Raw genomic sequence first — 19,242 nt, 5'->3', positions numbered from 1 at the left:
GGGAGGGAAGAAGGGGCTGGGGGTGGGAAGGAGGCAGAGGCTGGGGGTGGGGAAGAGGAGGGACTGAAAGGAGCTGTGCCTAGACTTTGGGTGCAGTTGCAGTCCCCCCTCTCCCAAATCTTCTTCCTCTGTGCCGCTCACTTTTGCTTTCTCATCTCTCTGCAAGCTGCTGCCGGGCGGCTCTCCGTATCTGTCAAGACGCAGCGAGGTTGTCGGAAGGAGTCCCCCGGGGTCACCCCCACCCCGGCACTCTGGCAGCTGGCCCAGAACGAGCCTGGCCGGAAAAGAACCCACTGATGTGGAGTGACCTACTTAAAAAAAGTGGGACTTCAGCATCACCATCTTGGGCATGTGTGCGCTTGTGTGCTGCGGGCACCCGAATGCAAACTCCAGAGTGTGTGATGTGCAGCGTTGGAAGGGGGGGGGGAGACACGTGGTGTGAGCCAAGAAAACCCCTATCATCAGATGTGGAGTCGACGTGGACCTCAGCGTTCGTATGACTTAGAGGCTGTGTGGTGTAGTGGTTATAACGTTGGTCTGGGGCCAGTCGGACCTGGGTTTGAATCCCCACTCTGCTAAGAAGCTCTCTGGCTGACCTTTGAGCCCTGAGCTGACCCTACCTCGGGGGTCATTGTGAGGAAAAGGAGGGGGAGAAGTATCTAGGCCGGGATCAAAAGCATAATTGATAGGGCACGACCCTAAGCCCCATCTCGTCGCATCTCAGAAGCTAGGCAGGGTCGGCCCTGATTAGTACTTGGATGGGAGACCACCAAGGAAGTCCAGGGTTGCTGCACAGAGGCAGGCCATGGCCGACCACCAGTGAACGTCTCTTGCCTTGGAAGCTCCATGAGGGGTCGCCCTGAGTCAGCTGTGACTTCATGGCGCATTCTCCCACCAAGCCACCATAGTTCCCCAAGTGGCCGTGCGGTACAAGGGTGTAGGTGACCAGCCGTGGGTGTGTTGAGTGTGCAGTTGTGTGTCGCCCAAGAGGTATAACCCAATTTACAATGGGACGCTGCGTCTCTTGATGTTCTTCAACACAAAGTTGTCACCAGCCAGCACTTTGGTTTCCTTGTGCTGTTTGGCCAGTTCTGCAGTGGTCTAAGTGAAAATGGCATGAAGGGATAATCATTTCGAATTTAAATTTTTGACTCTCCACTGTCTACCTACCTGCCTACCTATCATCCATCCATCCGTCTATCCATCGTCTTATCCATCTACCTACCTACCCACCTACCTACCTATCATCCATCCATCCATCTATATATCCATCATCTATCCATCTACCTACCTACCTATCCTCCAACTGTCCACTTTCCTTCTCTCTCTCTCTCTCTCTCTCTCTCTCTCTCTCTCATATCTATCCATCATCTACCTACCTACCTATCTTCCTTCCATCCATCCTCTATCTACCTATCATCCATCTATCCACCTATCTATCCATCATCTACCCATTTACCTACCTATCCTCCATCTGTCCTCTCTCTCTCTCTCTCTCATCTATCCAGGGCTATTTTTGGGCCGGAATGCAAAGGAACGGAGTTCCGGCTGGCTTCAGGGTTGGTCACGCCCACTACAGCCAAAACCTCTGCGCATGCGTGGCTCAGAGGGAAGGCCTGGAGAGCAAACCCCCCCCTTGGTGACTCCGAGGCAGGCAAGGGCTGGCTTGCCTGGGCTCCCTGTAGCCACGGGGCGCCCGGACAAGCCAAGGGAAAGCAGTTTAAACTGCCTCCCCTTCCCTTCAAGGAGGGGCTTGCCTGGGCTCCCTGCAGCCAAGGGAAGGCACGGGGTGTGGCCTAATATGCTAACGGGATGTCTGGGTGTGGCCTAATATGCTAATGAGTTTCTGCTTCTGGGTGTGGCCTATTATGCTAATGAGTTCCTGCAGGGCATTTTTCCCCAAAAAGCCCTGCATCTGTCCACCATCTGCCTGCCTACCTACCTTCCATCCATCCACGCTAGCAGGTAATGCGTGTGGAAACACGGCTTGAATAGAGCCAGGACTCGGCCCTGGAACTGGAGGTCTCAGCCGTCACGTAGAGCAGGGGTCCCCGACCTTTATGAGCCTTGGGGCACATTTGGCCTTTGGGTGTTGTGTGGTGTGAGCGCCACCCCGAAACTGGCTTCCACAGGTGGTGGAAGCGAGCCAGAAGTGGTTGGGGACAAAAGGAATACCCCTCCTTACATCGGCTGGGATAGACTGGAAGCCTGAAGGGAGAAATGGAACCACACACAGACAAAGGACAGCCGTGGTGCCTTCCAGTTCTCCTGGCTGTACTGTGGCCCCAGCCCACTTTCTGAAAAGCTCAGCGGGCACCATGTTGGGGAACTCTGATGTGTAGCATAAGAGAGCCCAGCCTTCTAAACGGCCACTTGCTCGCTCGCTCCTGGCTTGTAAGGCTTACCTCCGGCTCTGCACATGCGTGGCTCAGAGGGAAGGCCTGGAGAGCGAACCCCCCCCCCCGGTGACTCCGAGGCAGGTGGGCCAGGGGGGCCCCTGGAAGGATCGGGGAGGCATTTAAATGCCTCCCCGTGCCTCCCCTGGCCTGTCCAAGGGCCATCTTGCCTGAGGTAAGGAAGACTTCGTAAATGGCAAGGAAATGCCTTTTGTCACCGGGCTGGAAGATATGAGCAGGCAGGCTGATGCCAGTAATGTGGGCTATGGTTTCAAAGTTATTTGTGCGCTTGAATTTCTGTTGTCGGCCCATTTGGCTCCTGTTTTTTTTTTACACGTTCCGGAATTCAGTGCATGCTGGCAAATGGGTCAGACCCAGATGTGGAGCGAAGGACAAGATATTTTACTACCTTGAGCTGGGGCAGGTTTCGGGTGCAACTCCTTCTCAGGTACAGATTCAATACAGCGTGAGTTCTTTGTAGAAAGTGTTCCTGAGCATGCGCAGAAGGCCTTATTGATGCAGCCGGAAAGAGATCCAGTTTGGTGTAGTGGTGAAGTGTGCGGACTCTAATCTGGGAGAACCAGGTTTGATTCCCCACTCCTCCTCCACTTGCAGCTGCTGGTGTGACCTTGGGTCAGTCACAAGCTCTGGCACAGCTGTCCTTGAAAAAGAGCAGTTTGTGTCAGAGCTCTCTCAGCCCCACCCACCTCACAGGGTGTCTGTTGTGGGGAGGGGAAGGGAAAGGAGTTTGTAAGCCACTCTGAGACTCCAAGTGAAGGGCGGGGTATAAATCCAATCTCCTCTCCTCCTCTTCCTCCTCTGAAAGAGCCAAAAACAAGGGTTATTTTTTAAATAAATGTTACGACAGAACGAAACCGTTATGACTCGCGGAGCTGACATTTGCGAGGGTATGATACATTGCCTAAGACTCTCGTTGTACCTATAAATGAAATTAATTCTGTAGCAAAGGAAAATATTATCCGGCGTACTTTAAAACAGCATTTCCAAGAAGACGGGATTTATATTCCTGTAACCTGACTTCCCTTCCCATCATCCCTTATTACGGAGGCGGAATTCGTCAATACTTGTAATGAGTTTAGCTGTCTTGGGTTCCTTGGGTTATCAGTGGCTTATCCGAAGGAACTGGATGCTGCTGGGTTGTCTGGAATCTCTCCTGCAGCCTTTGAAATGTCATTCCCAGTGGAGTTTTTTTGCAGGTGGGCCGGGGAGACGGCTAGAAGCAGCTTTGGCGTTTTGAATAGCAGGATTAGCCGTGGTTCTTGTCTAACTGAAGGGTCAGTTTACTCCCAGGCGGGAACTTTGCCTCGCATGGATATTTTTGTAAATGAGCAGCTGTTGCAGAGATACTGTTAAGTCTCTGTTTTGCTCTCGCCCCGGAGGAAGCCAACGCTGCAATCCAAGCCTCGCTGAACTCAGTGAGATATATTCCCCAGATAAATATTGAGTCAGGTTCGGGCTGCAGGCCTCTGGATTTCTTACCACTTGGGGAAAGAGGGACTGCTTATCCCTCTAATACCCACAGTATATTTTTGGTATAGCACTGTATAAATATCTCCCAAAAAACCTTTTCAAATTTTTCCTCAAAGGAGAGAAGTTTAGATTCAGTTTTTTCTGCAGGGCTGTTTTGGTCCTATTTTATCAAAGCATTTGTATTCCGCCTTACCTCGTGATTCAAGGCAGCTTACAGTAATAGTTTAAAAACATTTTCGGTTAAAAGGAAAAAGCAGATAAGAAACCCAGAATCCCCACACGCCTTAAAAGCTGCTTGCCATTCATAAGAATATCAGAAGAGCCCTGCTGGATCAGGCCAGTGGTCCATTCAGTCCAGCATCCTGTCTCACACAGCGGCCAGCCAGTTCCTCTGGAGGGCCAGAAACAGGGCAGGGAGGCCGAGGCCTTCCCCTGATGAGAACCTCAGAAGAGCCCTGCTGGATCAGACCAGTGAGGGTCCATCTCGTCCAGCATCCTGCCTCACACAGTGGCCAACCAGTTCCTCTGGAGGGCCAACAACAGGGCATAGAAGCCAAGGCCTTCATAAGAACCTAAGAAGAGTCCTGATGGATCAGACCAGTGAGGATCCATCTCGTCCAGCATCCTGCCTCACACAGTGGCCAACCAGTTCCTCTGGAGGGCCAACAACAGGGCAGAGAGGCCAAGGCCTTCCCCTGATAAGGACATCAGAAGAGCCCTGCTGGGTCAGACAAGTGAGGGTCCATCTAGTCCAGCATCCTGTCTCCCACAGGGGCCAACCAGTTCCTCTAGAGGGCCAACAGCAGGGCAGGGAGGCCTTCCCCTGATGAGAACCTCAGAAGAGCCCTGCTGGATCAGACCAGTGAGGGTCCAGCCAGTTCCTCTGGAGGGCCAGCAACAGGGTATAGAGGCTAAAGCCTTTATAAGAACATCAGAAGAGCCCCGCTGGATCAGACCAGTGAGGGTTCATCTAGTCCAGCATCCTGTCTTCCACAGCGGCCAACTAATTCCCCTGGAGGTCCAACAGCAGGGCAGAGAGGCCGAGGCCTTCATAAGAAGAGCCCTGCTGGATCAGGCCAGTGAGGGTCCATCTAGTCCAGCCTCCTGTCTCACCCAGGGGCCAACCAGTTCCTCTGGAGGGCCAGCAACAGGGCATAGAGAGGCCAAGGCCTTCCCCTGATGTTGCCTCCTGGCTCTGGGATTCAGAGGCTTCGTGCCTCTGAATGTGGGGGTTCCCCTCAGCCACCACGCCTAGTAGCCCCTGATAGACTTCTTCTTCATGAATCTGTCTAACCCCCTTTTAAAGCTGTTTATTCCTGTAGCTATCGCTGCATCCTCTGCCAGCGAATTCCACGTTTCCATCACTCTCTGTGCAAAGTAGTGTTTCCTGTTGTCTGTCTTGAATCTACAAAGCCCTGGCGACAGGTAGGCCTTGCAGAATCTCTGGAAGGTCTCCAAGGGGCGGGGGCCCCCTCACCCGGGAGCCCGTTCTGCGAAATCGGAGCCACAATGCAGCAGTCCTGGGTTCTGGCCAATGCCGAATGGGCCACCCTAAGTGGTGGGAGAGCCAACCCATGGCTGACTGATGACTGCAGTTGGCACGCACAGGGATGTATGGAAGACACAGCACTAGTCTTCGCCACATCTCTGTTGAAAAGACACTATGGCAAAGTGTTGTCGAATATGTTGTCGAAGGCTTTTGCAGCCGGTTCATGTTGTAGATTTTTCGGGCTGTGTGGCCGTGGTCTTGGCATTGTAGGACCTGTCGTTTCGCTAGCAGCGGTGACTGGCATCCTCAGAGGTATAACACAGAAAGAGGGAGTACTCTCTGTGGCAAGGTGAGAAGAAAAATGGTAGGCATGTAATTTATATCTACTCAGGAAGGTGGGGTAGGGCTGAGTCATTATCGTGTCGGAGTTCCCTGGGCTGTGAACATGCTAATGGAGGAGCTTTCCTGAGGAGGTTCTTTTGCGTATGGACTGGCTGCTGAAATTCCAATCTTATCTGTAGTGCTGTTGCAACATGTAGAGCATTTTTGTGTTTTTCAGGACAGGAAACCAGGCCCTATTTGTTTTTAAACTCTCTTCTTTCCTGTTGAAGTTGTGTTTAATGTTTATGAATTTCAATGGCTTCCCTGTGTAATCTGACATGGTAATTGGATGTGTTGTCCAGCCTTTCAGTGTCTTGGAATAAGATACTGTGTCCTGTTTGAGTTAAGCTATGTTCAGCCAGTGCTGATTTTTCAGGTTGGCTCAGTCTATGGCAAAGCTCCAGGTAGACACAGAGGCAGATTTGGGGGAGGGGGGGACTTCACAAACTTACCCAGTTATTTTAAGGGCCAGAATGCCCCTGGGCGGAGACAGCCACTGCAGATGGTGATTTTGGCAGGGCTTTGCATTGGCACAAGTGATGCCATCCTTCTTGGGGGAAACGTTTCTAGGGCCATCAGTGGAACAGATTGGAATCCCGGGATCCTAGAAATTCAACCAAAAGAGTTTTCGGCTAAACATTAGGAAGAGCTCCTGAGCAGTTAGAGTGGTTCCTCGGTGGAACGGGCTTCCTCGGGAGGTGGTGGACTCTCGTTCTTTGGAGGAGGTTTTCAAACTGAGGCTAGATGGCCACTGGACAGCAATGCTGATTCTGGGATGATGAAGAAGAGGAGATTGGATTTATACCCCGCCCTTCACTACCCAAAGGTGTCTCAGAGCGGCTTACAAATTCCTTTTCCTCCCCCTCCCCACAACAGACACCCTGTGAGGTAGGTGGGGCTGAGAGAGCTCTTGAAGGAAACTGCTATTTTTAAAGGACAGCTCTGACAGAACTGTGGCTTGCCCAAGGTCATCCAACAGACACGCTGGGAGGTAGGTGGGGCTGAGAGAGCTCTTGACAGAAACTGCTCTTTTTCAAGAACAGCTCTTGTCAGAACTATGGCTTGCCCAAGGTCATCCAGCAGGTGCAAGTGGAGGAGGAGTGGGGGAATCAAACCCAGTTCTCCCAGATTAGAGTCCGCGCACTTAACCACTATACCAAATTTAGGCAGATCATGAGAGGGAGGGCAGGAAGGGATGCATCAGTGGCTCAGTTCTCGTGGCCCTTCTGACACGCCCAGGGACATGCTGATTACCGCTTTGTGGTCAGGAAGCCATTTTGCTCCAGGCCAGTTTGGCTGGAGATCCTGGAGGTTTTTTGCCATCTTCTGGGCATGGAATAGGGGGCAGTGTTCCCTCTAAGCCGAGTTAGTGTGACATAGCTCACAGTTTTATAGCCTCCGGCTCACACATTTTTGTCTTTGCTCAGGAAGGATGGCTTCAAGAAGAGCAAACTAATTTATGCAGTGGCCAAATCGCTCGCTCACAGTTTTAATGCCAGCAGCTCACAAAGTAGAATTTTTGTTCACAGGACTCCACAGCTTAGAGGGAGCGTTGGTCACTGGGGTTGTTGGGGGGAAGGGAGTTTTGAATCTCCTGCCTTGGGCAGGGGGTTGGACTAGATGGCCCTGGAGGTCCCTTTAGCCAGTTTGGTGTCGTGGTGAAGTGCGCGGACTCTAATCTGGGAGAAATGGGTTTGATTCCCCCACTCCTCCACTTGCAGCTGCTGGATGACCTTGGGCAATCCGTGGTTCTGATGAGAGCTGTTCTTGAAAATGAGCCGTTTCTGTCAAGAGCTCTCTCAGCCCCACCTACCTCACAGGGTTTTTGTGGTGAGGAGGGGAAGGTAAAGGAGTTTGTAAGCTGCTCTGAGACACCTTTCGGTAGTGAAGGGTGGGGTATAAATCCAATCCGCCTTCTTCTTCTTGTCCGCCTCCTCCTCCTCCTCCTCCTCCTCTTCTCCTCCTCCTCCTCCACTTCTCCTCCTCCTCTTAGTCTTCTCTTCTCCTCCTCCTCCTCCCAACTCTATGATTTCTGTGATCCCCTAATGCACGCACCCAGCAATGGGCTGAGCCTCGGCTAGCCTCAGACCTTGGTCAACGGGCAGGGAGGAAGCCGGGAGGGCAGGGGGGGGGTGCGCCCAGAGCCTGACTCTCTCTCTCTCTCTCTCTCTCTCTCTCTCTCTGCCTTCCTCCAGGATGATCCCTTCCACCAGCAAGGCCTTCTTGGTGAAGGATTTGGCCTCCGGGCGGGACTACAACTTGTGCATTCTGGCCGTCTACAACGACGGGGTGACCTCCCTGACGGCCACCCGGAGCCTGGGCTGCGTCCAGTTCAGCACCCCGCAGGACGCGCCCCAGTGCCACTCGCTGCACACCCAGTTCCTGGGGGGCACCATGATCATCATCATCGGGGGCATCATCGTGGCCTCCGTGCTGGTCTTCATCATCATCCTCATGATCCGCTACAAGGTCTACAGCGGCCAGGACGAGCACAAGAAGGCCAGGGTCAGCAACGTCTACTCCCAGACCACCGGGAGCCACCCCCCTCCCGCCCCCCTGCCTTGCTCGGCCTCCAAGCCCGAGGAATGGGGGGCAGACCCCTCCACGGCGGGCAGGGTGAGGAGAGACTGCAGCGCTCTCACGCTGGGCAAGGAGGGCGAGAAAGGGGGGCGGGGCCACCCTCCGGAGGCGGGGGCCGAGGAGGCGCCCTCCCCGCACAGGAGGAGGAGGTGGTCACGGGCCAGCGTGGACCTCCATAGCAACAGTTCCGGCCCGGAGGCCTCCAGAACAGAAGAGCAGGGTGAGCACGGGGGGTGGGGGGGTGGGGGTCGGGGGGCCGCATCTCTGGAAGGCTCACGGACTTGCCGAGGGGCCTTTCCACATGAGCTTTGGGTTTTGTGTCGCAGCGGCACAGAAGAGGCAGCGCACCTCTCCGTGGGACCCCCGAGTGCCTCCCTTTCTTTGGCAGGGGTCGGCCAGCGTCAGGGCAAACTTTGGGCTCTCCTGGGGCACTTCCTGCCTTCTTGCGGGCAGCACTGGATTGCCGGCAGCTCTTGGGAAGCCGTGCCCACTTCCTGGGGGTAACGGTGGTGGGAGGTGCCGTCAAGCTGGGAGCCCCTGTAGGGTATTCCGGGCAAGAGAGGTTTGGAGGTGGTTTCCCATTGCCTGCCTCTGCACAGCAACCTTGGGTTTCCTTGGAGGTCTCCCAACCTGGTACCAACCAGGGTCGACCCTGCTTCGCTTCCGAGACCTGATGACATTGGGCCAGGCTGGGCCATCCAGGTCAAGGCAAGAGAGGAACAGAGGTGGTTTGCCATTGCCTTCCTCTGCATAGCAACCCTGGTCTTCCTTGGAGGTCTGCCATCCAAGAGCTAACCAAGGCTGTCCCTACTTAGTTGCTGAGATCTGATGAGATCGGGCAAGGTTAGGCCATCCAGGGCCGAGACAGACAGATGGGTTCCCATTGCCTGCCTCTGCACAGCAACTTTGGGTTTCCTTGGTGGTCTCCCAACCTGGTACCAACCAGGGTCGACCCTGCTCCGCTTCTGAGATCTGATGAAATTGGGCCAGGCTGGGCCATCCAGGTCAAGGCAAGAGAGGAACAGAGGTGGTTTGCCATTGACTTCCTCTGCGTGGCAACCCCGGTCTTCCTTGGAGGTCTCCCATCCAAGTGCTAAAACCAAGGCTGTCCCTCCTTAGTTTCCAAGATCTGATGCGATTGGGCCAGGCTAGGCCATCCAGGGCAGAGACAGACAGGTGGTTTGCCATTGCCTGCCTCTGCACAGCAACCTTGGGTTTCCTTGATGGTCTTCCAACCTGGTACCAACCAGGGTCGACCCTGCTTCACTTCTGAGATCTGATGAGATTGGGCTAGGCTGGAGTGACCATCCAGGTCAAGGCAAGAGAGGAACAGAGGTGGTTTGCCATTGACTTCCTCTGCATAGCAACCCCGGTCTTCCTTGGAGGACCCTGCTTAGCTTCCGAGATCTGACGGGATCTGGCCAGCCTGGGCCGTCTATGTCACTTGCCCAAGTCAAAATAACTGAGAGAAGTCATTTTCACGGGTTTGTTGCATGCTCAGGGAGTTTGGTTTTTAAATTTTGCTTCCCCCACCCCACCCCACCCCGGGCACTGGAGAAGACGTCGTTTCCCTCTTTGGGTTGAAATTTTTGTTTTGCTTACTTTCTGCATCGTCCGCCTTCCTCTCCCAGGGACCCGCAGCGGATTACTCAGAGGGAGTCGATAACAGTCGGCCGGCTGGGACATTCAATAAACAGTGCAATAGGATTAGGGCGGTAGCACCCGCCAGAAGCCCGAAAACAGAAGCCAAGCCCGAGTGCGAACGTGACGCATTAAGCCGTGCAAAGATGACATAATAGGATCATGCTTACACCAAGCCGTACACAGCGCCATAGACCCCAGTCCCTAATTGTTTATCCACTTAAGCCTGCGAACCGTTTTGTACAGTGCGGCCCGATTACCATGCCGAAATGCCCTCCTGAATAATTCAGCTTCGCACAGAGAATTGACAAGCGTCGTCATACTGTTTGGTGGGGAAGAGGAGGCAGCCAGCAGCAGCCGGCAGCGGGTCCTACAACAACAGAAATGGGGGCGTCTTGAAATGATTGTGTTGTAGAGTCGGCAGAAGGAAGGTGTGGGAAGTGTGGAGGGAGGGATTTTGCATAAGGACGAGAGCAGGGGTGTCAACCATGCAGCCCGGGGGCCGGATCAGGCCCCGAGGGGTTCTATCAGGCCCGCAGTGGAACTGGCTGTCTTCTGCTTCTTCTTCTTCTTCCAGTTCTGCTGCTGCTGCTGTGTCATCGTAGGTTTGCAGCTTACAGATACACACACCCGAACAGCATACTCAGGATTGCAACGGCACAGACATTTTGATGCAATAATTCAGAGCGAGAGGTGTCCGTTATCGGACACTGCTCAATAAACAAACTATTGCAAGAGTGCTGATGTTTTAAGCATGTTTTTATTTTAAGTTTTTTTAAAAAACCCTTTGTGTTTGTGTCCTTGATAAAGTTTATGTCTCCGCTACCTGGCACTACGTTTTATGACACACGCGGCCCGGCCCAACGAGGTCTCATTTATGTCAGATCCGGCCCTGATAGCAGATGAGTTCGACGCCCCTGGGCTAGAGACTTGCTTTGCTTGCGGGAAGAGGCCGACCGGCTGCGGCCCCAGTTCCCCTTGCTGCACGGAAGGGATGGGAGTAGCTGCACCGGTGCAACTTCTGCCTGCCGTGCGGCCGCTGGAGGGACGGGCCCATCCTCTGAGTAGAGAGACCTTTCCTTCCCGGCCTGCCCTAACGTCCTCTCTTGGTTCCGCACAGATTCCAAGCTGATGCCGCTGGCTGGCGAGAGGAAAAACGGCAGCGAGTGGACCGACGTGAAGATCTGAGCTCAGGTGCCCCCCCCCTGCGGTGGGGACGAGGCCTGGCTATCTGGAACCCCCAGGTACAGCGCAAAAGCCCCCCCCCCAAATCACAGAGCACTCAGGGACTGAAAATCAGGCTTTTTGCCAGCAGTGGGCAGAGATCCTTTCCATCAGGGCTCACTGGACCATTTCCAGTGACTACAGGCATGGAAACTGAGCCGATAAAGCCTTTCCCATCATGCTGTGGTGTGTGTGTGGGGGACACAGACATGCTTGCTGAGTGTGGGGCCTCTCTGGAAGGCGCGGGGCTAGGACGGTCCCCGCGTCCCGGCACTGATCTTCCATCTCTGCCAGGAGCCTGATAAGAATTACCAAGTGGAAGCTCCTTCTGGCAGGGAGACGGGAGTGACAGGAAAAGATGCCATTTCGGGAGGCTCTGGAGCAAAAAAAAAAAAGAGGGTGGTCACCCTGGGGTTCAGTGAAGCGGGACTGCCCCCTCCTCCGCCCTGACAAGTTTGGCATTGGAGGGCAGTGCCCGGGAGGTTATGCCAACTGAGTCTGGAGTGCTGCTGGCCAAATCAGTTTGGTGCAGTGGGTAGGAGCGCGGAGAACCGGGTTTGATTCCCCCACTCCTCCACATGCAGCTGCTGGAGTGACCTTGGGTCAGTTACAAGTTCTTTCGGAGCTGTTCTCTCAAGAGCAGTCCTCGAAAGAGCTCTCTCAGCCCCCACCTTCCTGAGAGGGTGTCTGTTGTGGGGAGGTGAAAGGAGATTGTCAGCCGCTCTGAGGCTCCTTCGGGTAGTGAAGGGTGGGGTATAAATCCAATCTCCTCCTCCTCTGGCCAGTTTGGTGTAGTGGTTAAGTGCATGGAATCTATCATCTGGGGGAACCGGGTTTGATTCCCCCACTCCTCCACTTGCACCTGGCTGGATGACCTTGGGCAAGCCGTAGCTCTGATAAGAGCTGTTCTTGAAAAAGAGCAGTTTCTGTCAAGAGCTCTCTCAGCCCCACCTACCTCACAGGGTGTCTGTTGTGGGGAGAGGAAGGGAAAGGAGTTTGTAAGCCTCTCTGAGACACCTTTGGGTAGTGAAGGGCGGGGTATAAATCCAATCTCCTCCTCCTCCTCACCCTCCTCCTCACTTGCAGCCGGGACTTGACTCTGAAGGGCTCCTACCAGAGAGAAAAACTGGTTTGAAGCATCAACCCTGAGTGAAGACGGTGCCTCTGGGCGTGTGCGGAGTGCATTTCATTCACTAGCCAGGCAGATCTGTGCCACCTGGATGTAGAAGCGTCCCCTTTCATGCCTTTTGCTCCACACAGATTCGAATCTCGGCATGAAAGCTTTGTTGTTTAAAATTCTCTCCCCCCCCTCCAGATCTGCACCCTGCTGGCGGCTGCAGCGAACCCCTCCTGGGCATCCCTCTGACCTCCTGGCCTTCGACTGTGACGGATCAGCAGCGAGATCGTGCTGGATTTGGGTCCACCTTGGGAGGGCTGAGACGGGGCTGCCGGGAGGGGCCACGCCGAGAAAGCAGGAGGTGAGTTGAGGAGCAGCCTCACACAGATGTCCTCTGCTTGTGGCTCTGCTTCTGACACCTGAGGCGGTCCCGGAAGGCCAACGCCTCCCTTGCGAGGTTGCTCAGTGTGCAGTTGGCATGTGGGATGCACCTCTGGCCGTTCTGCAATGGGACATGTGGGTTTAGCAGTGGGGTTCTGGCTTCCCCACTTCTCCTTTCGAGCCAAGTGCGTTTCTCCTGTTTGTAGGGGGCGTCACGAAACTTTTGGAACATTGCTAAACTAGGAGCAAAGCCCGTTGCAAGAGGAAGACAACGAGCTCTAGAAACATGTCCCCCTGCAGCTGCACACAGGGGCCCCCTGCCATGCTGCCCCCTCCCCGGAGCCCGCGGTAGAGGGGCGACGGAGCAGGTCACTATGGCCTTCACCACCCAGTTCCCACCACCACCACCCACTCCCAGACGTGCCCTGCGACCCCTCACTGACCTAGAGCCGGTGAGGCGCAGAGGAGTGCAGGGCGGGTGAAGTGGCAGAGAGGCCAGTGGCAGCGGAGTGGGGGAAGCTGGAGGGGAAGAAGCCGACTGGGGCCCACCTCACCATCATACAGTGAGGGAGCAGCAGCGGGAAGATGATGGCCACGGGGGAGGATGGCAGCGAGGGATGAGCCCACCCCTGGGAGTGCTGGAGCCTGTGGGGGCCGGAGAAGCAGGGAGGCAAGGCAGGCCTGAGCGGCACAGAGCCACGAGAAGCCGCTGGGCCGGGAAAGGAGGAGGCTAGAAGGCAGGCCCTCAGCCGAGTGAGGCACCCTCTCTGCTGAAGTGAAGTTGTGTGGTGACTTGATTTTTGGCGTGTGCTGCGCCTGTGGGCGGGACGCAGGCAACGCAGCCACCAATGGATGGAGAGACCTTGTGAGTGACAGGTCAGCGGGCCAAAGGCTGTCGGAGCGTGTCGAACATTCACCTCCAAACAGATTTATATATAAGGAGAGATGAAGGGTTCTGTGCAACTTCAAAGCCTCCATGCGTTTATACACAAGAAACAGTGCAGAAAGGCCGAGGTCTTCCCCTGGGAAGAACATCTGAAGAGGCCTGATCGATCAGACCAGTGAGGGCCCCTCTAGACCAGCATCCTGCCTCACATGGGTGATGCAGTCCCTCTGGAGGGCCAACAACAGGGCAGAGAGGCCGAGGCCTTCCCCTGAGAAGAACAACAGAAGAGCCCTGCTGGATCAGACCAGTGAGGGCCGTCTAGTCCAGCATCCTGTTTCACACAGGAGCCATCCAGTTCCTCTGGAGGGCCAACAACAGGGCAGAGAGGCCGAGGCCTTCCCCTGGGAAGAACATCTGAAGAGTCCTGCTCGATCAGACCAGTGAGGGTCCATCTAGTCCAGCCTCCCGTCTCACACAGGGGCCAGCCAGTTCCTCTGGAGGGCCAGCAACAGGGCAGAGAGGCCGAGGCCTTCCCCTGAGAAGAACAACAGAAGAGCCCTGCTGGGTCAGACCAATAGACCATCTAGTTCAGCATCCCATCTTACACAGTGGCCAGCCAGTTCCTCTGGAGATCCAACAGCAGGGCAGAGAGGCTGAGGCCTTCCCCTGAGAAGAACATCTGAAGAGCCCTGCTGGGTCAGACCAGGGAGGGTTCATCTAGTCCAGCATCCTGTCTCACACACATTCCAGCTTGTCTATATCCTTCTTAAATTGTGGTGCCCAAAACTGAACACAATACTCTAGGTGAGGTCTACCCAGAGCAGGGTAAAGCGGTATCATCACTTCGCGTGGTCTGGACCCTACACTTCTTCTGATACAGCCCGAAATCACATTTGCCTTTTGAGCAATCACATCACACTGCTGACTCATGTTCAGTGTATTTTTTTACTTTTTTTCTTTGTTCCAATGTTTTTGGTTACCTGACTCATGCAGTGGACAACCCATTCCCCTGAATAAGAACATAAGAGAAGCCAATGCTGGATCAGGCCAATGGCCCATCTAGTCCAACACTCTCTGTCACACAGGGGCCAAAAATACCAGGTGCCATCGGGAGGTCCAGCAGTGGGGCCAGGACACCAGAAGCCCTCCCGCTGTTGCCCCCCCCAAGCACCAAGAATACAGAGCATCCCTTGCCCCAGACTGAGAGTTCCTATCTATAACTTGTGGCTAATAGCCACTGATTGACCTCTGCTCCATATGCTTATCTAATTCCCTCTTATAAGAACATAAGAGAAGCCAATGTTGGATCAGGCCAGTGACCCATCCAATCCAACACTCTGTCACACAGTGGCCAAAAACACCAGGTGCCATCGGGAGGTCCAGCAGTGGGGCCAGGACACCAGAAGCCCTCCCACTGTTGCCCCCCCAAGCACCAAGAATACAGAGCATCACTCGCCCCAGACTGAGAGTTCCTATCTATACCTTAAAATAAGAAAAGTCAATGTTGGATCAGGCCAATGGCCCATCCAGTCCAACACTGTCACACAGTGGCCAAAACTACCAGGTGCTATCAGGAGGTCCAGCAGTGGGGCCAGGACACTAGGAGCCCTCCCACTGTTGCCCCCTCCCCCCAAGTACCCAGAAGACAGAGCATCCCTTGCCCCAGACCAAGAGTTCCTACCTCTGCCTTGTGGCTAATAGCCACTGATGGACCTCTGCTCCATATGCTTATCCAATCCCCTCTTGAAGCTGTCCATGCCTGTAGCCACCGCCACCTCCTGTGGCCGTGAACTCCGTGTGTGAATCACTCTTTGGGTGAAGAAGGACTTCCTTTTATCTGTTCTAACCTGACTGCTCAGCCATTTCACTGAGTGCCCAAGAATGACCAGCAACAGGGCGTAGAGGCCGAGGCCTTCCCCTGATGTTGTCTCCTGGTTCTGGGATTCAGGGGCTTTGTGCCTCTGAATGTGGAGGTTCCCCTCAGCCACCGTGGCTCGTAGCCACTGATAGACTTTTCTTCCAGGAATCTGTCTAATCGCCTTTTCAAGCTGTTTATTCCTGTGGCCATGGCTGCATCCTTTGGCAGCGAATTCCATATTTTAATCACTCGCTGTGTAAATATCTGTGGGTTTAGGGGGATAGTTTTTGAACATCAGGGCAGTTCAGCGCCGGAATCGGTTGCCCTGAGGGTGTGGTGGATTCCCCCTCCTTGGAGGCGTTTAAATGGAGACGTTGTCAAGCGGAGGCTGGACGACCCTCTTTCGGGTATGTTGTAGGGCTCTCTTTCGGCTCTGCTCCTGCAGAGTGCAGGGGGTTGGACTAGATGACCAGCAAGGTCCCAGTTCCAACTCTAACATTCTATGATTCCATGAGACTGGACGATTATCTGCCAGGGATGCTTTAGGCCAGGGGTGGCCAGCTCTTTCACACAATCTAATTTAATGTTAATAAAAAGCAAATTTGCGTATTTTCCAATAAAAACGTGGGTGTGATATTTGTTCTTGTCTTGTGGCTCTCAAACGGCTGACGTTTATTCTGTGTGGCCGTTACGTTAAGCAAGTTTGGGCCCCCCTGCCTTTAGGGCATCCTGCGTGATGCAGGGGGGTTGGCTGGCTGGTCTTTAGGGCCTGTCATGATCTGGGCTGTGCCACCAGAGGCCCACTAGGCCCAGGGAGCCTGGCTAGCAGTAGGTGAGGCTGGGCCTACAACTCCCAGAAGCCCCTGAGAGGTTTTGGAGCCAAAATTGACCAATAGGAAAAGAGGAGGGCTTGGAATAAAAGATCTGGAGCAGCAGGAAAAGCTGTTCTTCTTCCCAGAGGACAGAGCCAGAAGGAAGGCTGCTGTGGGGGGAGAGACCCTCATCCTGAGGGAAGGGTGAGTAGTCTAGTGCTACTGCAGATAGTGAGCTAGGGACAGTATGGGGAATTTCAGACAGGCAATAGATTCCGGAAGGGAACCGGTTCTCAAACAGGTTCTGGTCTGTCATTTCAGACAGAACCCGTTTGAGAACCAGTTCCCTTCCGGAATCTATTTGCCATTTCATACAAAAACGCTTCAGTCCCGTTTAGGAACCGGTACTGAAGTGTTTTACCTGTCATCCACTTCCAAGTGGTATCCAGTGCCCTCTCCCGGTTCCGATACACTTTTCCCCCGCCTTTTTTCGCTCGGGTGGGCGATCTCCGGCTGTTTTTTTTTAAAAAAAAACCCGTTTGATTTATAGCGTTGTAGCGCTATAGCGCTATAACTGCTATAACGGTATAACGGAATAGCATTATATCAATCCCATTGGAATGCATGGAGTGTTTTGTTATACTGCTATAGCGCTATAAATTGAACGTTTTTTTAAAAAAAAAATCGGATCACCCGCGCGGGAGGAAAACGGCGGGAAAACAAAGCGGTGCAACTCTGAAATGCCAAACCGCTTCTGATCCGGCTCATTTCCGGTAGGGGCAAGCCCTGTGTGAAATGGCAGCCCTGTACCGGTTCACTTCAAAACGGATGATTGCCGGCTTGAAGCCAGGTGAAACTGGGTAATGTGAAATTCCCCTATATATTTAGACGCGTAAGGGCATTTGATTTCTTTTCACCCACTTACTGTTATATTTCTGCACCTTGTTTGTTTGACCTCCTATAAAATAAAGTATTTTCATTGTTCACTCTGCCTGGTTCTTACACCTGTTATTCGGCCAAAAGGAAGATCAGAAGGTTTTGGGAGGGTGCTCTGGGCCTTCTCACGGGAACCTAAATCCAGAGTGGTGGCAGCGTCAGGTGACACCCCAGCTGAACCGTGACAGGGCCCTTCCAGTTTTTTGATTGTATGATTCTTTGATTGAAATGCTGCCTTTCAGAGCTTTGGAGATCCTAAACCCCCTTTCTCTCTCTCTTTTTTCAGGCTGACCGTCTGGTTCCCGCACCGTTTCTCCACTCTTCCACCCTGCGGGTGCTGCCGGTCGTGGGGGCAGGGTGGGCAGGCAGCCCCCCAGACTCTCATTCACACGTGGGGCCCGTGTGTATGTGGGGGGGCCTGTGTGTTTTCTGGGCTCACTGCCGCTCGCTCTTAGCCGGCCCCGTTTCTACCGGACTCAACTCTCGCAAGCTCCTGTTTTTTATTAACTTTTTGTTTTTCTAAACCACGTCTGCAGATTTTCTAATAAACTCGGTTGGAAAGCAGCAAGCGATGCAGTGGGGCAAAGGGACAAGCGTGTGTGTGTGTGTGTGTGTGTGTTGTGTGTAGGTTTTAATGAAGGATGAGCAGTCCGCCAGCCGTTGTGAGGGCCAGTTTGGTGTAGTGGTGAGGAGCGCGGACTCTAATCTGGGAGAACCGGGTTTGATTCCCCACTCCTCCTCCACATGCAGCTGCTGGAGTGACCTTGGGTCAGTCACAAGTTCTCTTGGAGCTGTTCTCTCAAGGGCAGTTCTCGGGAGAGCTCTCTCAGCCCCACCAACATCACAGGGTGTCTGTTGTGGGGAGGGGAAGGGAAAGGAGATTGTCAGCTGCTCTGAGACTCCTTTGGGTAGTGAAGGGTGGGGTATAAATCCAATCTCATCATCATCTTTAATCTGGGAGAACCGGGTTTGATTCCCCACTCCTCCTCCACATGCAGCTGCTGGAGTGACCTTGGGTCAGTCACAAGTTCTCTCGGAGCTGTTCTCTCAAGGGCAGTTCTCAGGAGAGCTCTCTCAGCCCCCACCGACCTCATAGGGTGTCCGTTGTGGGGAGGGGAAGGGAAAGGAGATTGTCAGCCGCTCTGAGACTCCTTTGGGTAGTGAAGGGTGGGGTGTAGATCCAATCTCCTTCTCTTCTTCTTTGTAAGGGGTTGTGTGTCACCGATTATGAGCAGCTCTGCACATGCTCAGAAAGAGGACAGGTGCGAAATCGGCTTGTGTTATCTGGGAATCAGCATTCTCACATTGTTTGGAGGTTGAGGCATTCCTTGCCATTTGCGTGCCGCAACACCTTGTTTGTGCTCCGGGATCAGCAGTACGGAACCCCGTTTGCTAGGGCTGCCAGTCCCAGGTTGGGCATTTCCTGGCGAATTCCTGGAGACTAGGGATGGGGAATGGGGAGGGGCTTCGGCAGGGTACACGGCCACACCGACTGCCTTCCAAAGCAGCCATTTCCTTCCAGGGAACTGAATTCTGCCACCTGGAGATCAGTTGTAACCAGTGTTCCCTCTAAGCTTGAGCGAGTGTGAGCTACCTTACAGTTTTTTTAGCCTCCAGCTCGCACATTTTTGTCTCGGCTCAGGAAGGAGGGCTCCAGAGCAAACTGATTTTTGCAGTCGCCGAGTCGCTCGTTCCCAACGGTAATGCCAGTAGCTCACAAAGCAGAGTTTTTGCTCACAAGACTCCACAGCTTAGAGGGAGCGTTGGTCACTCCAGGGGGATCTCTGGGCCTCACCTGGGGGTTGGCAAGCCTATAGCTTGCAGAGGAGCGACTCATATTTACATGGTACCGTAGGCAGCGTGTGACTGTCGCTGTCCTCTTCTTTTCTAAAATCACGTTTTTCCATTTTCAAAAGTCCACTTTGGCTATCAGAGGGGCAGTTTCCTCCAAGCCTAAATAGACCCAGATTGAACCTGGGGCCGGGGGGCACATGCCAGTCCCTAGAAAAATTCTGAAAACCCAGTTCCGGATGGAGCGTCCTTTAAAAAG

General features: G+C 53.9%; 1 protein-coding gene across 1 annotated transcript in view; it reads left to right on the top strand.

Moving 5' to 3' along the window:
• Window positions 1-17,712, top strand: part of LOC107123904 (leucine-rich repeat and fibronectin type III domain-containing protein 1-like protein) — a 26,998-nt gene extending 9,286 nt beyond the window's left edge. The window contains exons 2-5 of the mRNA XM_015427250.1: window positions 7,953-8,557; window positions 11,099-11,222; window positions 12,518-12,680; window positions 17,479-17,712. Coding sequence (XP_015282736.1) covers window positions 7,953-8,557; window positions 11,099-11,166 — 673 coding nt within the window. The 3' untranslated portion in view covers window positions 11,167-11,222; window positions 12,518-12,680; window positions 17,479-17,712. The remainder of the gene's footprint in view (window positions 1-7,952; window positions 8,558-11,098; window positions 11,223-12,517; window positions 12,681-17,478) is intronic.
• Window positions 17,713-19,242: the final 1,530 nt, after the last annotated feature.

The sequence above is a fragment of the Gekko japonicus genome, unplaced genomic scaffold (genome assembly GCF_001447785.1).
Source record: "Gekko japonicus isolate JY-2015 unplaced genomic scaffold, Gekko_japonicus_V1.1 scaffold1345, whole genome shotgun sequence".
In the NCBI taxonomy this organism is placed as follows: domain Eukaryota; kingdom Metazoa; phylum Chordata; class Lepidosauria; order Squamata; family Gekkonidae; genus Gekko; species Gekko japonicus.
Note: the sequence above shows the minus strand (reverse complement) of the source record. Positions and strands in the feature narration are given on the sequence as shown.